The sequence below is a fragment of the Colobus angolensis genome, unplaced genomic scaffold (assembly GCF_000951035.1).
Source record: "Colobus angolensis palliatus isolate OR3802 unplaced genomic scaffold, Cang.pa_1.0 Scaffold16, whole genome shotgun sequence".
In the NCBI taxonomy this organism is placed as follows: domain Eukaryota; kingdom Metazoa; phylum Chordata; class Mammalia; order Primates; family Cercopithecidae; genus Colobus; species Colobus angolensis.
The window spans coordinates 5,825,943-5,846,714 of NW_012114710.1; the positions used below are offsets into that span (position 1 = coordinate 5,825,943).

Genomic DNA, 20,772 nt, shown 5'->3' on the forward strand with positions numbered 1-20,772 from the left:
TATGAATGTATTCAATGCTACTGAACTACACACTTAAAAATGGTTAAGATGGTAAACTTTATGTTATGTGTATTTTATCACAATTATATGTAGATACACACACACACACACACACACACACACATACCTCTTCCTCCTAAAAATATATAAGGCCAATCTAATCATGGTAAAAAACATCAAACATATCTTGATTGAGGGGCATTCTGTAGACTACCTGACCAGTACTCCTCAAAAGTGTCAAGATTATTAAAAATTTAAAAAGTCTCAGCAATGTTCAGTAATGAGGAAACTGGATAATTAAATGTAATGTGGTATCTTGGATGGGATCCTGGAACACACAACAAAAGGACATTAGGTAATAATTAACAGCCAGGCATGGTGGCTCACACTTATAATCCCAGTGCTTTGGAAGGCCAAGATGAAAGGATGGCTTGAGGCCAGGAGTTTGAGACCAGCCTAGGCAACATAGTGAGACCCCATTTCTACAAAAAAATTTAAAAATTGGCCTAACATTTAAAAAATAGGCATGGCAGGTGCCTATAGTCTTAGCCAGTCATGAGGCTGCGGTGAGAGGGTAACTTGAGCCCTGAAGTTCCAGGTTACTGTGAGTTATGATTGCATCACTGTACTCCAGCCTGAGCAACAGAGTGAGACTCTGTCTCAAAAAAAAAAGATAAATAAATAAATAAATAAATAAGGAAATCTGAATACAACATATAGACTTTAGTTAATAATAAAATATCAATCTGGTTCATTAATTGTGACAAATATACCATCCTAATGTAAGATGTTAGTAACAGGGGAAACTCTGTGAGTTATATGTCAATTCTGGGTACTATTTTTGTGCTTTGCTGCAAATCTAAAATCATCCTAAAGTGAAAGTTATTAAAAATTAAAAAAAGAAAACTCCCTCCACCTGTTCCACAGAATCTTCAGGTAAGTCTAAATTTCTCACCAAAGTGTGTGCTATTCACAAAGAGTTCCTGAATTCTGTGTACATCAGCATAGGGAAAAAGAAAGACTCTAAGAAGAGCACCAAACAGCTGGGTTTTAGATGTATGGCATGTGTGCAAATAACCACATCAAGACAAAGATGTAAACCACACATATAAAAGAGAGAAATAGAAAATGTGCCACTGGATTTCAGAGGGAGAAGGGAATATTGCTGGATAGGGTTAAAATTGTAAGCTTGACACTTAAGGAGGAAAACCATTAGAAAGCATTCAAAAAAGAGGGAAGAGTATGAAGATCAAACAGGGCAGCATGGGATATGTTCAGAGCAAGTTTAGAAGGAACGAAACTAGCCAAAAGTGAGTAACAGAAAATAAAGCAAGACATTTTGAAGTCAGAATATAGTCCACTGTAAAAGTAGTGAAAAGGGAGTTTTGCAGGAGTGAATGACATCACTTTTCCATACATTCATTAAACACCTGATCTTGCCAAGAACTATGCTGCACACTGACTCAAACATCAGATCTGCACTTTGGTAGGACTAATCTCATGTTAGAATGGCCATTTAAAGTGTTAGTATAACAGGAATAGTAAAGGAAAAAGGAAAAAGTCACCTAAACTAGACAGAGCAGGAATGGAGAGCAGAGAGATGAGCCAAGTACACAACACTCCACAAACTGATCATATGTTCAGGAAATGTCTATCTGAAATTTTGTGGAATTGATCAGAAATTCACTGGACTTTAGAATCATCTTTATTAGGAATTACATGGTTGAAGGGGTACCATCATCTTTTCAGTTCTCAGACACTTTAAGAAAAAACTAGCCTCTGATGCTAGATATTATGAAAGTCAGAACTGCTAGGAATGGACAATTTGACTCCTCCTTCATATTTGTCTAAGAAATATGAGCTAAAGAAAACAATAGTCATGTGGGATGATAGGAAGCATGACATTATTAAAAGACATAGAGGTGTAAGGAGTTGTAGAGTTGTTGTATTTTTGTTTTTCATCAGGTGTGAGAATATTCATAAGAAAAGGTGGGAGATTTTATTGACTGGGTCTCCACACTTGAGCTAGATGGATCCAACAAAATAACCATAAGCAAATTAGAGAAGTATAAGTTTATTACTATTTGTTTATCAAGAACTGTTTTACAATTTAAACAGATACAGACACATTCCCTATCTTCTGGTAAAGGATGAAAAAAAACTCAATTTAATTTTTGTTATTTAACATAGTGATGCCACTAACATTTAACTGACCTTTTTCCTCTTCAATTTAATCAACTCACATTTATTAAGTACCAGCTGTTGGAATTATAGAGACAAATAGTCTCTGTTCTACAGAGACTCACAGTCTAGAAAAGGAGGCAAATGTGTAAAAAATATTTCCTGGTAGATTGAGAAGCCCTATGAGGTAGGACATGAGCAATGTCTTACAGGAACACCAAGAGGAATCACATATAAGCATGTCCAGAGATCCAGGGAAGGCTTCTCTGAGATGATTATATTTGAGCTGAACCTTGAAAGACACAGAGGAGTCATACAAGTGGCATGAGAATGGGGCCTGGCATGCCTAGAGAATGACAGGCACATAGTTGTGGAGCCAAGAACATTGTCCTGCCACATGGCACATGCCCAGTACCCAGGCTGCCACTATTATTAATGACGTAAACTATGGGAAAGACCTAGAACAATGCCTGGCCCTAGAAGTAGATGGATTAAGTTTCCTTGTTTCCTTTGTCAACACTAATTTAGAAATCTGCATAGAAGCAGTTAAGAAAGTGTATACTGGAGTCTGACTCCTACTGTGCTAATTCCTAATTACAAGATACTAAATAAGTCACTCTATTAGTCTGTTCTCACATTGCTATAAAGAACTACCTGAGACTGGGCAATTTATAAAGAAAAGAGGTTTAGTTGACTCACAGTTCCACAGGCTGTATAGGTAGTATGGCTGAGGAGGTCTCAGGAAACTGACAATCATGGCAAAAGGGCAAAGGGGAAGCAAGCATGTCTTCATATGGTGGCAGGAGAGAGAGAGAATGAAGGAGTAAGTGCCATACACTTTTGAATAACCAAATCTCATGGGAACTCACTATCACAGGAACAGCAAGGGAGTAATCTGCCCCATGATCCAGTTGTTTCCCACCAGGTTCCTCTCTTAACATTGGGGATTATAATCCAACATGAGATTTGGGTGACAACACAGAGCCAAACTGTATCAGTCAGTTTACCTTCAGTATCTCTATCTGTATAATAGGGAATTATTCCTAAATAATTTTTCCTAAAATGTTAATGAGGATTGAATATATGAATACATGTAGTAAGCTTAGAACAGAGCTTGTCAATGAGGAAAGTTTTTTATAATTTTAAGAATGTTATAATTCTAACTTGATTAACTTTATTACTTCTTAGCTTGGCCAGATACAAATACAGGTGGAAAGATTTAGATTAAACAGAGTAATGACTTTCTGCTGTAATGGTTGTAAAACAGTGAAACATCATCAAAAGAGATTTCAGATTGTCCTCCTCCTGCATTACAAAAGAATGAAATTGATGATGTTTCTGAGAAGAGTAAGTATGATGTGTTGAATAGGCAGGATAAACTAGTTTTAAATCCTGCGTCCCTTCTATACTCCTGATCCTCTTATTTAAAACATGCAAGAAAATGTTTAGCACAACACCAAAAGTAATTGAAGAATCTCCTATTTAGTTTACAGTTGTCTTTTTATCATCCTTGAAGGCGTAAGACCATGTGTCTCCAGAATGCACTAGTATCATAATACAAGGCTTTGTCACTAAACACCACACCTTGTGTCACCCCACACTTTTACAATTGTTGAATATATGTTTATGACACAAACATATATAACTTACCTAAAAGATAACCAAACCACTACAATATCATTATTCTAGTGAAGGCAGCCTACAGTAATGAACACACCTTTCTCAGTGCAAGAAAAATCAAAAAGACAAACTAGATTTCCCCATGGCAGAAATCTTGTCCCACGGCTCCTTCAGAAAAGTAGAACTTGAGACAATTTCCAGAGGTGAATGGTCAAGGGACAATCCCAGACCCCTCTCAGCTCTTGGAAAAACAAATATGCAAATTGCTTATCACAGGGAATAATAAAAGCTACAGGGAAAGGGGAACAATGGTTTTTAAAGTGCATTGGCTTTTATTATGTGTTTGTGTCCCCAGTAGAAATGCTTATCAATACTGGCACTTTAAAAAGTTCCACCTTGTCTTGAAATTAACATTTCATTATTGTGAGTGTGCAAGCAATTCCTTTCTTGGCTGCTACTGTTTTTACTGTTTTTAGCTAGAAAAATTTTCTTTTCTATGTGTAAAGTAGTACTAATAGTACAAAACTGCATCAGTTCCACTAAAAGACTTTCTTATGAGACAATGTGCCTTAGAAATAGATGGCAGAACTGGAAACAATAAGATTATCACACCAGTCAATTCAGTCATTGCATTATCAACTGTCAGAAATTACATGAATTCTAATCACAAGAGTTCCTACTGTTACAAAACCACGGCAATAAATCTACAATATAAACAGCAATTGAAGTTTTGCTGAGTGAAAGAAACCAGACCAAAAAAAAAAAAAAGAGAGAGAGAGGGGGAAGGGACAGTAAATGCATTTTTATAAAATTCTAGAAAATGCAAACTAACTCATAGTGACAAAAAGTAGATCAGTGGTTGCTGCTGGGTGAGGAGGGGAGCTAATGGAATGGGACTACAAAGGTCAAGAAAAAAAATTGTGAAATTACAGATATTTTTATTGTCTTGATGATAGGTCAAAATATCAAATTGAACATTCTAAATATGTAGAATTTATTGCATGGCAATTACAACTCAATAACGCTGTTTTTAAAAGGTCCACACTCTAATGTACAACACAGAAACTATCACATTACATTATTGTTGTATAAGTGCACTTTGTTTATATTAGCAATATAAATCAAATGGTAACAGAGAAGAGACAGAAAGTATTTATTTTGTCTGAAGACCAATGAGTAAGAGACATTGGATGGTCTTATGTTTATGACACAAACATTTATAGCTCACCTAAAAGATAATTAAACCACTACAATACCATTATTCTAGCTAAGGCAGCCTACAATAATGAACACACCTTTCTCAGTCAGTACAAGAAAGATCAAAAAGGCAAAAAGTGAATAATCATAATCAACAAGGAAGAACCTAATAGCTATATATTGATCCTTACACTCTGATAATCAGGGCTATATCTTTTTTCTCAAGTGCTCATGAAACACTCACAAAAAAAAAAAAAAATGATCGTACATTAGGTTACAAGGAAAACATTAGTAAATTAAGTAACATAAACTATTATAAACAGTACTCCCTGACTGCAATGAAATACTAGAAATTATTGACAAAACTGAAAAGCAAAAAGCCTCACTCACCTAAAATTAACATTTCTTCTCTTAATTTTTGGGTAAAGGAGGAAATACAAACTGAAATCACAGAATCTTTATTCCTAAAAAATATTGAAGCAAAACACAATATATATGAAAATCAACAGAATACATTTCAAACAAATAGCATAGAGAAATTCATAGCACTAAATGCTTTTATCAATAAAAATGAAAAAAATAAAACAAATAAATTGAATTCCTAGATGGAACAAAAAATTCTTTTTTTCCTAGAAAAAGAGCAACAACCAAACAATAAAATAATAGTAAATGGAAGGAAATTATAAAGCTAAAAGCAGAGATAGAAATGGGAAAAAAGTAGACCTACTATTTCGAAATCCTGGTTTTCTTAAAACCATTTCAAACAAATAGCATAGAGAAATTCATAGCACTAAATGCTTTCATCAATAAAAATGAAAAAAATAAAACAAGTTGAATTCCTAGATGGAACAAAAAATTCTTTTTTTCCTAGAAAAAGAGCAACAACCAAACAATAAAATAATGGTAAATGGAAGGAAATCATAAAGATAAAAGCAGAGATAGAAATGGGAAAAAAGTAGACCTACTATTTCGAAATCCTGGTTTTCTTAAAAAAGTAACAAAATAGAAAAACCACTAGCGGCCGGGCGCGGTGGCTCAAGCCTGTAATCCCAGCACTTTGGGAGGCCGAGATGGGCGGATCACGAGGTCAGGAGATCGAGACCATCCTGGCAAACACGGTGAAACCCCATCTCTACTAAAAAAATACAAAAAATTAGCCGGGAGTGGTGGTGGGCGCCTGTAGTCCAGCTACTCAGGAGGCTGAGCCAGGAGAATGGCATGAACCTGGGAGGCGGAGCTTGCAGTGAGCCGAGATTGCACCACTGCACTCCAGCCTGGGGCACAGAGCGAGACTCCGTCTCAAAAAAAAAAAAAACCACTCGCTATCTGGATCAAAAACAAAGGAAAAAGCACAAATACAAAAACAGAAAATATCAAAGGGTAAAACAGAAAATATCAAAGGGTAAAACAGAAAATATCAAAGGGTAAAACATTGAAATAATTTTTTTTTAATTACAACAGATGAAAGACCTACATGTAAATAAATTTGAAAAGTTAGAAAAAAATGTAATTTTCCAATAAAACAAAGATTTCCAATTCTGGTTGTTTTAGAACTAGGCTGCTTAAACTGATCAATTTTTGTAGAAAAAACTGGAGAAGATCATCAAGAAATTATCTTACAAAAGAGCACCAGGCAACAGATTATTTTAAAGAGGAATTCTACAAAACCTGCAGTACTAGATATTTCAAAAGTGCTATACATGCTTAAAAGCATTGAGAAAAGACATTAAGAAGAAAGTAAAACATTGAGACTTAGACCTGATAAAGAAAGAAAAGAAAACTACAAGAAAGAAAACTACAGACCAGTACCACTAAAGAAAAATGATGCAAAATACTAAAGAAGAAAATTAATAAAAGGAATCCAACACCACATTAAGAATAAAATAGGCCGGGCGCGGTGGCTCAAGCCTGTAATCCCAGCACTTTGGGAGGCCGAGACGGGTGGATCACGAGGTCAGGGGAGGCGGAGCTTGCAGTGAGCCGAGATCGCGCCACTGCACTCCAGCCTGGGCGACAGAGCGAGACTCCGTCTCCAAAAAAAAAAAAAAAAGAATAAAATAGACCATGACCAACTGGAATTTATTCTTGCAATTTAAAGTTGTTTCAATATTAGGGAGACCATTAATATAATAAATAATAGTTTAGAGAGAATAAAAGTAAGATTATTTCTATAGATGCTGAAAAAGCTTCAGCAATATTCAACATTTTTTCTAGTTTCTATTAAAAGCACAAAAATAGAACACCATTTATAATTTCTTAACATGACGAAACATATAACTTTATTCGTGAGGACTGCATTATAATTTGTGGAGATGTTAATGGCATTGTAAGTAAACTCATGAAAGAGCAAGAATGCCCACTACTTTCACAATTATCTAACATTATAATAGAGGTTGCAAAACCCAAAGCAATTGGGTTAGAGAAATCACTCGTCATATGATTTTGTAAAGAAGTAAAAATACCTCTTTTTTTTTTTTATTTTTTTTATTATACTTTAAGTTCTAGGGTACATGTGCATAACATGCAGGTTTGTTACATATGTATACTTGTGCCATGTTGGTGTGCTGCACCCATCAACTCGTCAGCACCCATCAATTCATCATTTATATCAGGTATAACTCCCCAATGCAATCCCTCCCCCCTCCCCTCCTCCCCATGATAAGCCCCAGTGTGTGATGTTCCCCTTCCCGAGTCCAAGTGATCTCATTGATCAGTTCCCACCTATGAGTGAGAACATGCGGTGTTTGGTTTTCTCTTCTTGTGATAGTTTGCTAAGAATGATGGTTTCCAGCTGCATCCATGTCCCTACAAAGGACGCAAACTCATCCTTTTTTATGGCTGCATAGTATTCCATGGTGTATATGTGCCACATTTTCTTAATCCAGTCTGTCACAGATGGACATTTGGGTTGATTCCAACTCTTTGCTATTGTGAATAGTGCTGCAATAAACATACGTGTGCATGTGTCTTTGTAGTAGAATAATTTATAATCCTTTGGGTATATACCCAGTAGTGGGATGGCTGGGTCATATGGTACATCTAGTTCTAGATCCTTGAGGTTTGTTACATACGTATACTTGCACGTTATGCACATGTACCCTAGAACTTAAAGTATAATAAAAAAAAAAAAAAGAGAGTTACACCACCCATACCTCTTAAAAATTCTAGCAAATTAATGAACAATAAAACTAATTCAAATGCTGAAAGAATTCAGTAAGGTATGAGGATACAAATTTAACATACAAAAATCAATAGCTTTCAAAGACAGGAACAATAGCCAGCCAGAGGACATAATGGTAAAGAAAATTCCACTTACAATAGCAACAAAGAAGATTAAATACGTGGGAATAAATTTAACAAAAATGTGCAAAACCTGTAGGAGGAAAATTTTTAAACACTCTGAAAAACACAAAATTAGATTTGAACAAAATGAAAAGCATCCTCTGTTCTAGGACAGGACAAATCAACATCATAAAGATGTCAGTTTAAGACAATCCCAATAAAAGTATCAGCAAGTTTCTTTTTATACAGCTATGCAAGTTTGTGCTAAAATTCATAAGGAAAACAAACATGCAAGAATAGCCAAGAAGACACACAAAAATTAAAAATACAAAGGTTGACTAGTCCTACCCTACATTAAACCATTCTATAAAGTCTCTGCAAAACAGGGTGCTACTTTCACAAGAATAGATTTAAAGACAGTAGAATAGCAAAGAAAGTCTCAAAATTGATACAAGTACATATGGAAATGATAATGGTGGCATCTTAAGTGATGGAGGTAAAGACGGACTTTTTAATAAACATTGCTGGCACAACCAGGCAGCAACTTAGAAAAAAATAAAATTACATCTGTATCACACACCATTCACAAGCATAAACTCCACAATGATTGGGAATCTATATATACAAAGAAAAAAAAGAACTTAAATCATGTAAGTCTAGAAAAAAAAAATGGTTGATTTTCTCCATAAACTCAGTGTTGAAAAAAAGCTAACACGGACTCAAAATAATGGGCAATAAAAGAAATGACTGATAAATTTGACTATATAATTTTTTAAATTTGCATAGTAAAATAAAGTCAAAGTACAACTGCCAAATTAGACGGAAATACTTGCAACATCTGTCACAGAGAAAGGGCTAATATGAGACAGATATAAATAGACAATTCACAAAATTAGCACAAAATAATCTTAAACATATGAAAAGATGTTTAACCTCACTCATAATTAAAGAAATTCAAATTACCTTGAATACTACTTTTCACCTGCTTGACTAAATTTCAAAAGGCTGAGAACGCATTCTGTTGGTAAGTCTGAGGCACTCTCATCACTGCTGTGGAAATGTAAACTGACACAACCCCTTTGGAGGAGATTTTAACAATGTCTAACAAAACTGCATTTGTTTTTGCTTTGGATTTACCTTTTGACCCAGTAATCTCATTCTAGGAATTCACCTTGAAGAGATGTTCCTAACAAAATGAAAATCCAGATATATACATACATAACAGTAATAGGGAAGGGAAGTGACAGTTCTGAGTGTGCCTTTTTTTTTACAGTCCGATCTTGCTATAATAATAATTAAAATTAACAAATGTCAGACTCCGTTTATATTTTAAAATCATTAAATTATTACCTAGCATTATTTTTGGTATTTCTTGGTTTTCAGATTCCTGAATAGACCATTCATTTTTTAATTCAACAAGTTTTCCGAGAATCTACCATGTAGAGTTCTATGCTAGGTACAATGATGACTTTAAAATGCATTAAGATCGTATTAATACCCTCAAGAACTTTGTTCTTTAAATAATGTCTTACATAGAAAACAAACTAAAATATTATAGACTTACAAAACATTGGAGGAAAAGAAAAAAAAAGGCAAAGAGCAAACTAAAATAAAAAATTTTATATAATGAAGACAGTTTGCTTTAAGTATACATTTTAGTTTCACTCCAATTCCTTTATTGTTCTATGCTATTCTTTATTCTAAAAAATGCATAAATTAAAATTAAAGAGATAGACATACTAGAATCATCAAAATAATGTTAAAGAATATAAGTCAAGTAAAGAAATAGAGAAAGGGTTGTGTGTGGGGAAAATTAGACAAATACAAGCTACACTTTATGGGGAGAAACTTACTTGTCAGTTACAAGAAGAGAAAGCAAAAAGAAAACACACCCAATAAGTCACGGAGCCCTTATTATGTAATAACAGAAAGCAGATTAGTTCATCAATTGAATGTGTTGCCAGACACCAAAGCCCGTCCAGAACTTACTTCTATAACTTCCTGTAATACAAGAAGCAATAAATATCTTTATGGTGTAAGCCTCCAGTAGGAGGGTTCTCTGTTCCTTGCAGCTGACAGCATTTCTAACTGTGAATCAGATCAGACATGATTGTTTCAGACACTGTAACAATATAATCTTATTAACCTAAATAATTGTCAGCTGGATCTTCAGAGGGAAAAAAATCAACCCAAAACCAAATAATATGCAAGCAAAATCAAAACAATACACAAATAAATAAATAAAACAAGGCAAGCACACACTTCATATGTTTGTAGAAACTGGATACTTTGATTCAGTGGATTTCAAATCTGAAGTAATGAAAGGAAAAATGACTGATCAGCTAAATCCCAAAGATGCAGAACTCTTGAAGTTTCTAGTTGACAATGGAAAGATGAGTTTGGAGGTCAAATAAAGTCCAGCCATCTGCTTAAAATTTGGCCAAAACGTAAGTCACATATCCAAGATCAGAGCTAAAGAGGAAGAAAAGCAGATGTTTGATGAAGTTATAAGAGAAAATGTGCAACTCTCTGAATCTGATTTTACATGTAATAAAAGGCCATGAAAACAATATTATTTTTATTATCTTTAATAATATTCTACTTTGCTCTTACAATTCTAGGGAGTTTCCTTTGGGGAAATGAGACATATATTTTTTATGTTAGAATCCTGGCTTTGACTTTTAGATGTTATCATTTTAAGTCATAATCCAAATATACTAGATAATAACAGAATACCTGATGATTGTTTCAAAGTTTCCGAAGATGGTTAAATGAGACTAAGCAGAAGGTTGCTGGGCCTTACTGCTAATTATGTATACTCTTAGATTTTTACTATACTAACATATACCTAAAACTAATACTACACTATTAAATAACCTAAAACTACTTGTTTCATGCTTTGTAGAGTAAGAGAATATCCGACTCTAGTAAAAACCATAAATTCAAAGAGAAATATGAGTGAAAAAATAGAGGGACAGAAAAGAGACACAATATTATCTTTGCAATGTTAATACAAAGATTTTTTTATTTTAAATGAATAGAAATTAAGGAAAACATATGCCAAATTCAAGGCAATGTATCCACGTTTGATCTACCAGTTCACAGGGCTGATTATTTCTAAGATGGAGATAGATGACAGATCTCAGAGAACCTCATATAGGCCAGGCAAGGAGGAAAAACCACTAAGCCTACCTGTGCAAGCCTCAGAATAGGTTGACATCATCCATGGTTGGAAAAATAAACCGAAAGTTACAGGGTACCCAAGCAACTAGTTTTTATTTTATGATAGCTCAGATACTAGCCATAGAAAATACTGATTGGTCTACCAGTCTGGCCAGTCTCCTAGGCAAATGAGCTGCCATTCAAATGTTAGTCTGTTTCTCTCAAGCACTATGAAGACATGAGTTCTTATCCTCATTTCATTCTACATCCTTAATTCTTTTGGCCTTTTCATATAGCTAGAAGGCAATGTAACTCTAAGAATTTTAATGCTTCCTTTCTTCTAGGTCACATGTTTTCTCTTACCATCTAATTCCAGCCAATCATCAACTGTTTTTCTCCCTTCTTGGTATTTACAAGATCTTTGACCTTGTAAATAATGTTACAGTGTAAAATAGAGTCTCCCAACCCAAAACACAGCCACCCAAGAAGTTTATGCACATGTAATTCAGTTGACCATGAGAGAGTAAGCGAAAATGGCTATCAAACAGGCAATTCCATGTCTAATATTCAGTGCCTGTCTACATTTATTTTATAGTCACCTCTGAGCTTTCTAATTTTGACAACTGATTAGAAACATCAGATTACATATTTTGATATTTTGAAGACATAGACTGTAGTAATTTTGGCAGCAACATGATGCTGGTGGTACAGATCTGAGTCCAGTGACCTCAGATCAGCAAACCTATGACATAAACCAAGTACCATTTGTTATTGCGTAGGCAATAACATCATAAAATCTGAAAACTGGGAAGGACACTAGAGATCTGGTGACATCTCCTTCCCATTGCAGGAATTTTTCCTATAACCTTCCCTTATAGTGATGACCTAGTCATATGTGGACACAGGGATTGCCTCATTTCCTTACAAGGAAGCTCATTCCATTTTCTAAAACATTTTTTAGAAAGTTCATTCTTAAAAGACCAAAAACTGTTCCTGTGTAACTTCAATTTATTGATTCTAGTTCATTCATTCAACCAGCATTTATACAGTAATGACTCTAAATAGCATTTCCATGATGATAAAACACATCAGGCCTTTATCCACCTGGAAAGACAAATTCATGAACAAGAATAAAAATAAAACACCAACTGCCTTTCCTTTGCCGCTGCGTCCCTTTCTTTGTGTTCAAGTGTGAGTATCACTTACCTGAATCACACCTCCCAAGAAGGAAACTGCTACAGCAACGTGGATCCTTTGCATTTCAAAGTCAGATAGGCCCAGCACGCTTGTGTTACTCTGTGTGGTGAGATTCTGGATGTTCTGAGGGACAATCCGTTCCACGGCATTGGCTGATATCAAAGATGTCAAGGCAAAGGTGCCTGAAACCAAGTGGTGTGGGGAGTCTTCTGTTAGTAATTCAGTTAAAAGACTCAACAAAAATTGTGGGATTCTGTCATTAAAGTTGAAGCTACATTGTGAAACCAAACAAATCTGTTAGAAACACTTTCCTTTCCTCTGTGCCTTTGCTTCTCCACTCTTCACCTCTCTCCATGGATGATAGAGAAACTTACCTCCACATATGCTTATTCATTCAACCTACAGCCACTCATCTATTTGCTATTCTCGCCTGGCTCAGACATTTTCCCACCTCTCTGCAGACTGGCATAAAGAATGTCCTGGGACAGGAAATAAGATGACTGCCTGGATTTAAATTCAACTCTCAATTTACCAATAATGTAACCTAAAGCACATTACACCAGATATAAATGGTCTCATCCATAAAGTGGGAGTACTAATACCTACATTTCAGGGTCTAAGGGGAGTATAAATGAGATGATAGGTATGAAAACCTCAGTAAATTCAGCCTTTTCCCTGAAACGTTTGCTTCTTCATTCTACCTGTGCAAATCCTACTTGTTTTTCAAGGTCTGGCTCAAATCCCATATATAATAAGGATTCATCCCAGATCTTTCCAACTAGCCTTAATCTTTCCACCCTCTGTGGTCTCATAGCAGAGCATGTTTTTATTATCGTATAACAACATATTGTGGCCCATAAAATAATTAAACATAGCATTTCTGTCTACTGTTTTTAGATTAGGCTTGGTGGTATTCCCCAAGAATTGCCATGGCCTTGCAAATGTATGGGACGATTTTCAGTGTGTTCCCCTGTTCCTGCCAAGAGTTCTGAAGCCTTCATCTTGGCACAGCATGCCTGAGAATGCAGCCTTGTGAACATGGAAATGCTGATTCTCTCAAAGAAGGGTTGGCGAATTTGGGTTATAGAAACAAACTGCAGCATTGTGCAAACATTTACTCTCATTACTTCAAGATCTTACTTTGCTTCAGGTCACAAGTGAGACTTCGTGAAAAGGGCCTGTTCAACATGTAAACATCCCAACACAAACCATGCAGAAAGCAGCATAAGGCAAGACAGACATGAGTCAAACAGAAACAGGTCTCATTGGAAATTCAACACAGCCAATCCTTGGTTTTACTAGATAAGAGAGGCGGTACCTGCTATGGATTCAGAAAAACACGATGATTGTGGCCTCCAAAAAACTTGGCCTAAAATCCCAGAACTGTCACCTCAATCTTTTTGTCTATTAACAGCATTCCTCACCCAATGGGATTGTTATGAGGCTTAAATAATGTAATATAGCACACATCACAGAAGATGACATGTAGTTAACCCCTGATAAATGGTAGCTATTCACATAATTATTAATAAGACTAAAGTCAGCATGCTCTGTTATAGTCTATCATTGTATGCTTTTCTCTGTTCCATAGAGTTGGTGGTATATAAATACAGACAACAGATTGAATAACATTCTCTTGATGAGATAAGTCATTCTCAATAAATCATCAATAAATCATGACCACTGTCCTTATCATAAAGTACTCAATTAAGAGTACATCAAGAAACTAATGCAATACACCTGATTTTTAGAAATAAGATTCTAGCACCCAGGATGGGAAATACCAAGTAGAGAACATTCACCATAGAATCTGGTCTTGATAGGACATATTTCTGAGAGTATGTTACAACACGATACTCCAGAGATCAAATCAGATACTTCTGAGAGTAAAGGAGTTTGTCTTTTGGTGTTTAAATCTCCTAGAGCACACAGCAAAATGTTTTGTACAAAAGCCACTGAACAAATGACTACAGAATTTTTAAAAAACATACAGACGAGTTAACTTTTTATTTTAGACCTGTTTTTCCTGGGATTTGGAGGAAGATGGGAGGGAATCAAATGGTAAAAGAGAAAGCCATCTAAAAGGCTTTGTTAGGCGAACAAAAGGAAGCTTCATCTGAGTGTGGGTCAATTTCAAGAACATCTCCAGACAGAGGACTTGCCAGCAATGGATACAGCAATGGCAAGGACACGTCTACACCAGTATGGACATGGGAGTACTGCCTCTTCAGCAAGGATAATGCTTTGCTGTTCCTGAGGTAGTGAAGGACAATCAAGGGAAGTGGGACTGCCAGTGAATATGTGTGGCTGTTGTGGATGACATTCTATATTATCTATTTATAGGTCTCCCCTTTGTCTTTGTCTCCTCCCTACTAATTCTCTATTCTTGCCTCATTTGCTCAACTTTTTACCCTGGTTAGGCTTGCAGCCTATTAGTGGTACCCTTATATACCACTACTTCTACCTGATAGCTCAATAGTGCTGTGGGTCACAGGGTCTCATAGGAAGTGACTATGAGCCCTAGAGTTAAACAGACCCAAGTTTGAATCCCAGTTCTACTTAATATGAACCTGTGATCCTGGTCAAGTTACCCAACTTCTCTCAGCTTCCTTATTTGTAAAATGATGATAAAATAGCTAGTTACAAAATTTTGGTAGAGAATAAATGAGATTTCATATTTTAAAAAACACTACCTCAAGTCCTATCATATTGTAATCCATCAGTAAATAATTATTTTTTTCTTCTGAAAAGTACCTTATACAGTCTTCACAATAGCCTCTCTAAATTGTTAAACTTTGCTCTTTAAATAAATTTCTCGAATTTAGAGAAAGTTTAAGATTATCCTACTAATTGTCACATATTGGTTCTCTACAGTAATGCTGTTTTCATTGGATTAATACCCAGGTTTTTGACTGCTGTGTATTTATTCCAATATATGTTCTTTGCAAGCCACAAAAAGTAATCAACAGATTTATTCCTTTTTAAAAAAAAAACTATTTTACATTAAAATAAGGAAGTTCACATTGTTGAGCAAAACAGCATGTTTCACATCTTTATACTCTGATTTTATGAATAGTTTACTTTTAAAGATGTCTCTAACATAATTTATTATTGTATTTAGTAAGTCAGCATTGCATTCCAGCCACCTAAATTGAAGGCAAAATCCCAAATAAAGCGATTCTTCTTCAAGAAAGTGACATCAATATGTTAATAATACTGTGGAAGTGGGATGCATATGCATCAAAATTAAATTATTTAAAAGAGAAGTATGTTCTGTATATTAATTTGCAGGAACTTATTGGTGACACTTAGTCCATATGTCCAATATTAAAGGGAGGTCAAAAAATAATTAGTTTGTCTATTTTCCCTGATGTATATATGTTGCAAAATAAGGGAAAATTATCATTTATTTTTTAGTGACCCAAATAATCCTAAATACTGGGATAAAAAACAAATAAAAAAGTCTAACTGGCTGTCTTTGGTGAAGTACAAATGCAGAAATAAAATGTCTTTAGCATTTATTGTGTCATAGCCCATTCGACTTAACAGAAGAGAAATCAGAATTAGTCTCCGGCTTTAATGTTGAATGACTACATTTAAGGCTGTAAATTTTGTATATTTTGAAATGCATATTATTTATCAAGTAGATTATAAGATTCTGATAGCTGTTCATAATTGGTTACATACAGACTCTTATGTAAATGGTAATTTCAAAATAATGCATGAAATATCTATAAAATGTTTACAGTGATTTCTTAGGACGTCGAACATTTTGTGTAAGTGTGTATTTAAGTATGTTCAAATTGTGTATTTTTGTTTTCTTAAAGCAATTACACTGTATTGGACAAACTTGTTTTGCCTTTTTCTTTTATCTTGGGTTTCATGGAGAAAATGTTTTTAGAGGTCAGTATTAAAACAATCTTTTTTATTGCTAAGAATATATATTTAAATGTTTTCAAAAATGAAAACAAATCGTTAGGAAATTAGGGAACAAGATAATTGAAAAAATAGGCTTTAATAATTTATAATTAGTTATTGTGCTTTTCTCTTTTTTGCATCAATACAAAAGAAAAGCTTATTCTTGAACAGTGGGTTGTAAAGTTAAAAGCTTGTGCTTTAGATTTGGTCACACCTGGGTTGTAATCCATGCACCTATGACTTTTAATCTGTGATCTTACAGAAACTTTCTGAATTTTAGTGTTTTCTTTTCATCTGCAATGTAAAGGTAATAATCTCTATTTAAAAGACTTCTGCTAGAACAAAACAAAATAACATATGTAAAGCTCTTAATAAAGCACCTAATAAATAGAACATCCACGGTTCTCAAACTTAAATATATCTATATACACAAATATGCATAAACATATAAATACATATAGATACTATAACATGTTACCTACAGATTACATGTATAAATAAAACAGAAATCTTATGAAAATGCTGACTCTGATTCAGTAGGCCTGGCATGGAAATAAAGGCTTTGCACTTTTAACAAGCTCCCACATAATGCTGAACCTACTGGTTCATGAGGCACACTTTAGGCAGCAGTGTTGTAAGTGATTGATAAATGTTGGTCCTTCCTTCGAAACAAAATTAATTGATCTACAAAGCCAAATCTACATAAATAAAATGTTATGTGAACAGAAAATATATGTATCAATGTGGTAGGCAGAATTATGACCTCTCAAATATGTTCACATCTTAATCCCCAGAACTTCTGTATGTGTTATGCCATATGGTAAGAGAGAATCAACATTGCAGATAAAATTAAAGTTGCTAAGCAGCTAATCTTAAAATAAGAAGAGCATCCTGGATTATGCAGGTGTGCCCAATGTAATCACAAGGGTCCTTTAAACATGGAAAATGGAGGCAAAAGATCAGAGTCAAAGAGAATTTGAAGATGCAATACTGCTGGCTTTGAAGATGGTTGAATGGTCCATGAGCCAAAGAATGCAAGGAGCCTCTAGAAACTAGAGAAGTCAAGAAAATGGATTGCCCTTGAGCCCCCAAGAAAGAAACGCAGCCCTGCTGACCCCTTAGTTTTAACCCTGTGAATATCATTTCAGTCTTCCGAGCTCCAAACTGTAGAATAATACCTGTATTTTGTTTTAAAGACCAAACTTACAGTAATCTGTTACAGCAGCAACAGGAAACTGACACAATCAATAATGCAAATTGACCATTGAAGAAATGGTCATGAAATGTTATTACTCAGAGGCTGAGATCACATAATCCCCAAATAAATAGAAATGTCTCTATAGATATTTCTAGTTAAAATTATTTTATGATTTCCTTAATAGTTAAGACTAAGATACCATTTTGTAATAGTAATAGCTAACTTTATTAAATCTTATTATGTAGCAAGTACTAAATTAGACACTGTATATCAATTATCTAGCTCTTACTAGTAATCATTAGAATTTGGAAGGCAATTTTACTATCAAGAAAGCTGCAATGGAGCTTAAATTTTTGCCTAAGACCATGTAAATAGCAAACAACAAATAAGGCATATACCCAGGTTTATCTAATACCAAATCACCATTCATATTTTATTTGGTAATATAGAGGTAGGTAAGGTAAAAGTTATACAAAGTAAACAGCATTGTATAAACTAGCCTGGAGTAAACCTAAAATATCATCATTTAGTCTACATATCAAATACCTGTAAAATATTTTTCACTGTTTTTTGAGTAGCTACATTTTATGTAGTCTTGTATTTTCTCCCAAGTGCTTACTTTCTCTCATTTCATTGTGAATTCATAACATTTCCCTTCTTATTTTCATTTTTATTTATTTATTTTTTTGAGACAGAGTCTTACTCTGTCACTCAGGCTGGAGTGCAGTGGCGCTATCTCAGTTCACTGCAACCTCTGCCTCCTAAGTTCAAGTGGTTCTCCTGCCTCAGCCTCCCGAGTAGCTGGGACTACAGGCACGTACTACCATGCCCCATTTCCCTTCTTTTGTGGAATCTTTGCAACTCAAAAATGCAAAGAATCCTTAGCAATAACCTTGGCTATACAGTAATATAGCAATAAACCACAGGGTATATTGACTATCTGATATACCCTGTATGGAGAGTAAATATCTTGCTCTAATATTTGCTGAGGTTTTCAGCAGTGATGTTAACACTGCTAAGGAGATGTAATCAGTAATAATCACTAAGTCTTTTGCGAGTAATATTAGAAACATAAACATAGGAATTATTACCTGTGGCAACATGACGTCCCATTCCAAATATGGCATAAATTATGGCAGGAAACAGAGACCCATATAAACCAAACACTGGGTGCACAGATGAGAGAACAGCAAAGGCCAATCCTGTGAAGAAGACTAGGGTAATTAGAACCACCTTATAACCCCAAGACACAGTCTGTTACACAATAGAATAGGTGTTAGTTTACTTACAGACAAAATGAATCATACTTTATTCTACTTGCTCAACAAGAGACTAGCATTATTGCCCTAAATAAAAGAAAATTCACTCCTTAATTCATTTTTGTAATTCCAAAAACCATTATTTTTGGACGAATGTTTTTTCCTTTGATTGCAGAGGTGTCTACAAAAAAAAAAAAAAAAAAAAAAAAACCAGTGGTTCAGAGTGTCTTGCTGTTAAATGGTAGGTTTGACAGTAACATTGTAAAATATCTCCAGGCACATTAAAATTTTAGAAGCATTTCACATATATAATTTTATTTACACAATAGCATCTGTAAGTAGGCGAGACTAGAAGCTTTACTCCTGACAGATGAGAAGCCTGAAATGGAATGGGAACTAGGGCTGGAAAAAAATGGATGCATACTCAACATTGGCTGTTTGGCCAGATGCACAGCCAGCCTGGGACTGTGTGTCACAGAGGTAGGGCTGATGCATAAACTCATGTGCTTCCCAACTAACTGGATCTTGGCTTATATTTCAGGTACAGTGTCTGAGTGGAAAAAGAAATAAATTTTTCTTATTCAAGGAGTAAGAAATAATTCACAACTGTTCATTTTGATTCCTTGTAGATACTATAGCCTACAGAGTTGTTATGAAACATGCACATAGAAAATGTTCTTAGACATGTCTAAATGACCATTAATGGCTTAAATGTGACCAAAATATCTATGAGTATGGGTTCATAAAATTACCTGGATTGTGGCTGGTCCTTGGAACGACAAATTCATTCAAATGTTTCAGTTAAATTGGGCATAAAGGACTTTACATATTACAAAGGCACTCGAGAATGGAGGCGGCATTAGATTCTGGAGTCTCTGAATATGAGGTCGGGTAATTACTCACACCATAAATCCTGGCTGTCTGATTCTAATATCAATAATTTTTATTGTTGAACTTTTACCATTTTTAAATTAAATGAAATTCCCTTCTTAATAAGCTCTGTAGTTATCTTTCAGATATTTTTCAAGCAGTAGAAGCTATTTTTGCTGCATTTAAAATATATGAAAAGTCAACAAATGACCACTCCTTTCTTCTTTTTAAAAACCATCTGGGTTGCTTGTTTGCTGGTAATGTATTCCTACAGGCTTGTGAAAATATGATAAAAGTGATTATAGAAGAGTCAGTGGCAGAGGCTGTTCTAGAATTTCATAAAGGCACAGTGAGAAGTAGAAAGGATGGTGTTAAGGGGCAGGTCTTGAAGATATGTTAGCATTGGCAGGCTAAATATTCCCCATCTCTACCAAAAAGCACCTTTTGGTATTTTTAGTGCAAGCAACTTTGTAAAATATACTGTTTACATCAGTCATATGAAAAGCTAGAAAACAACTTTTTCTCATCCATTTTTCAGAATAAGTTACGTGATAAAAAGTTATCTATGAAGATACATAAATGCAGAGTGTTCCTGAGTAACAAAAAAAATGTAGCCCACATTTTACAAGATCACACAGATCGACTAAATCAGTAGTGGGGAAGAAAGGCATATTGAACAAAAGCTCCTGGATTAATCATATGGTCACTACATTCTGGTAACTGTGGTCAATACTGACAGGATCAAAATTGTTCAGAGGTAGACCCATTTGGCTGCTCTGTTTGCAACAGGTAAATGTAACATAAAGTTGGAAGCAGCTGGATCCTCTTATCTTACCCTGTGAATAGCGTGAATAGCTACCTCCTGTTTTTCTGCCTACCTTATTACAA

At 34.8% G+C, this 20,772-nt stretch overlaps 1 protein-coding gene across 2 annotated transcripts in view; it reads right to left on the minus strand.

Annotated features, from left to right (window-relative positions):
- The window catches only part of SLC26A7 (solute carrier family 26 (anion exchanger), member 7), a 153,323-nt gene that overhangs the window by 88,678 nt on the left and 43,873 nt on the right, over window positions 1–20,772 (minus strand). For both annotated transcript variants that reach the window (XM_011937061.1, XM_011937060.1), the window contains exons 3-4: window positions 18,847–18,957; window positions 12,649–12,821 (exon numbers count right to left, since the gene is read on the minus strand). In XM_011937061.1, the coding sequence (XP_011792451.1) occupies window positions 12,649–12,821; window positions 18,847–18,957 (284 nt within the window). The remainder of the gene's footprint in view (window positions 1–12,648; window positions 12,822–18,846; window positions 18,958–20,772) is intronic.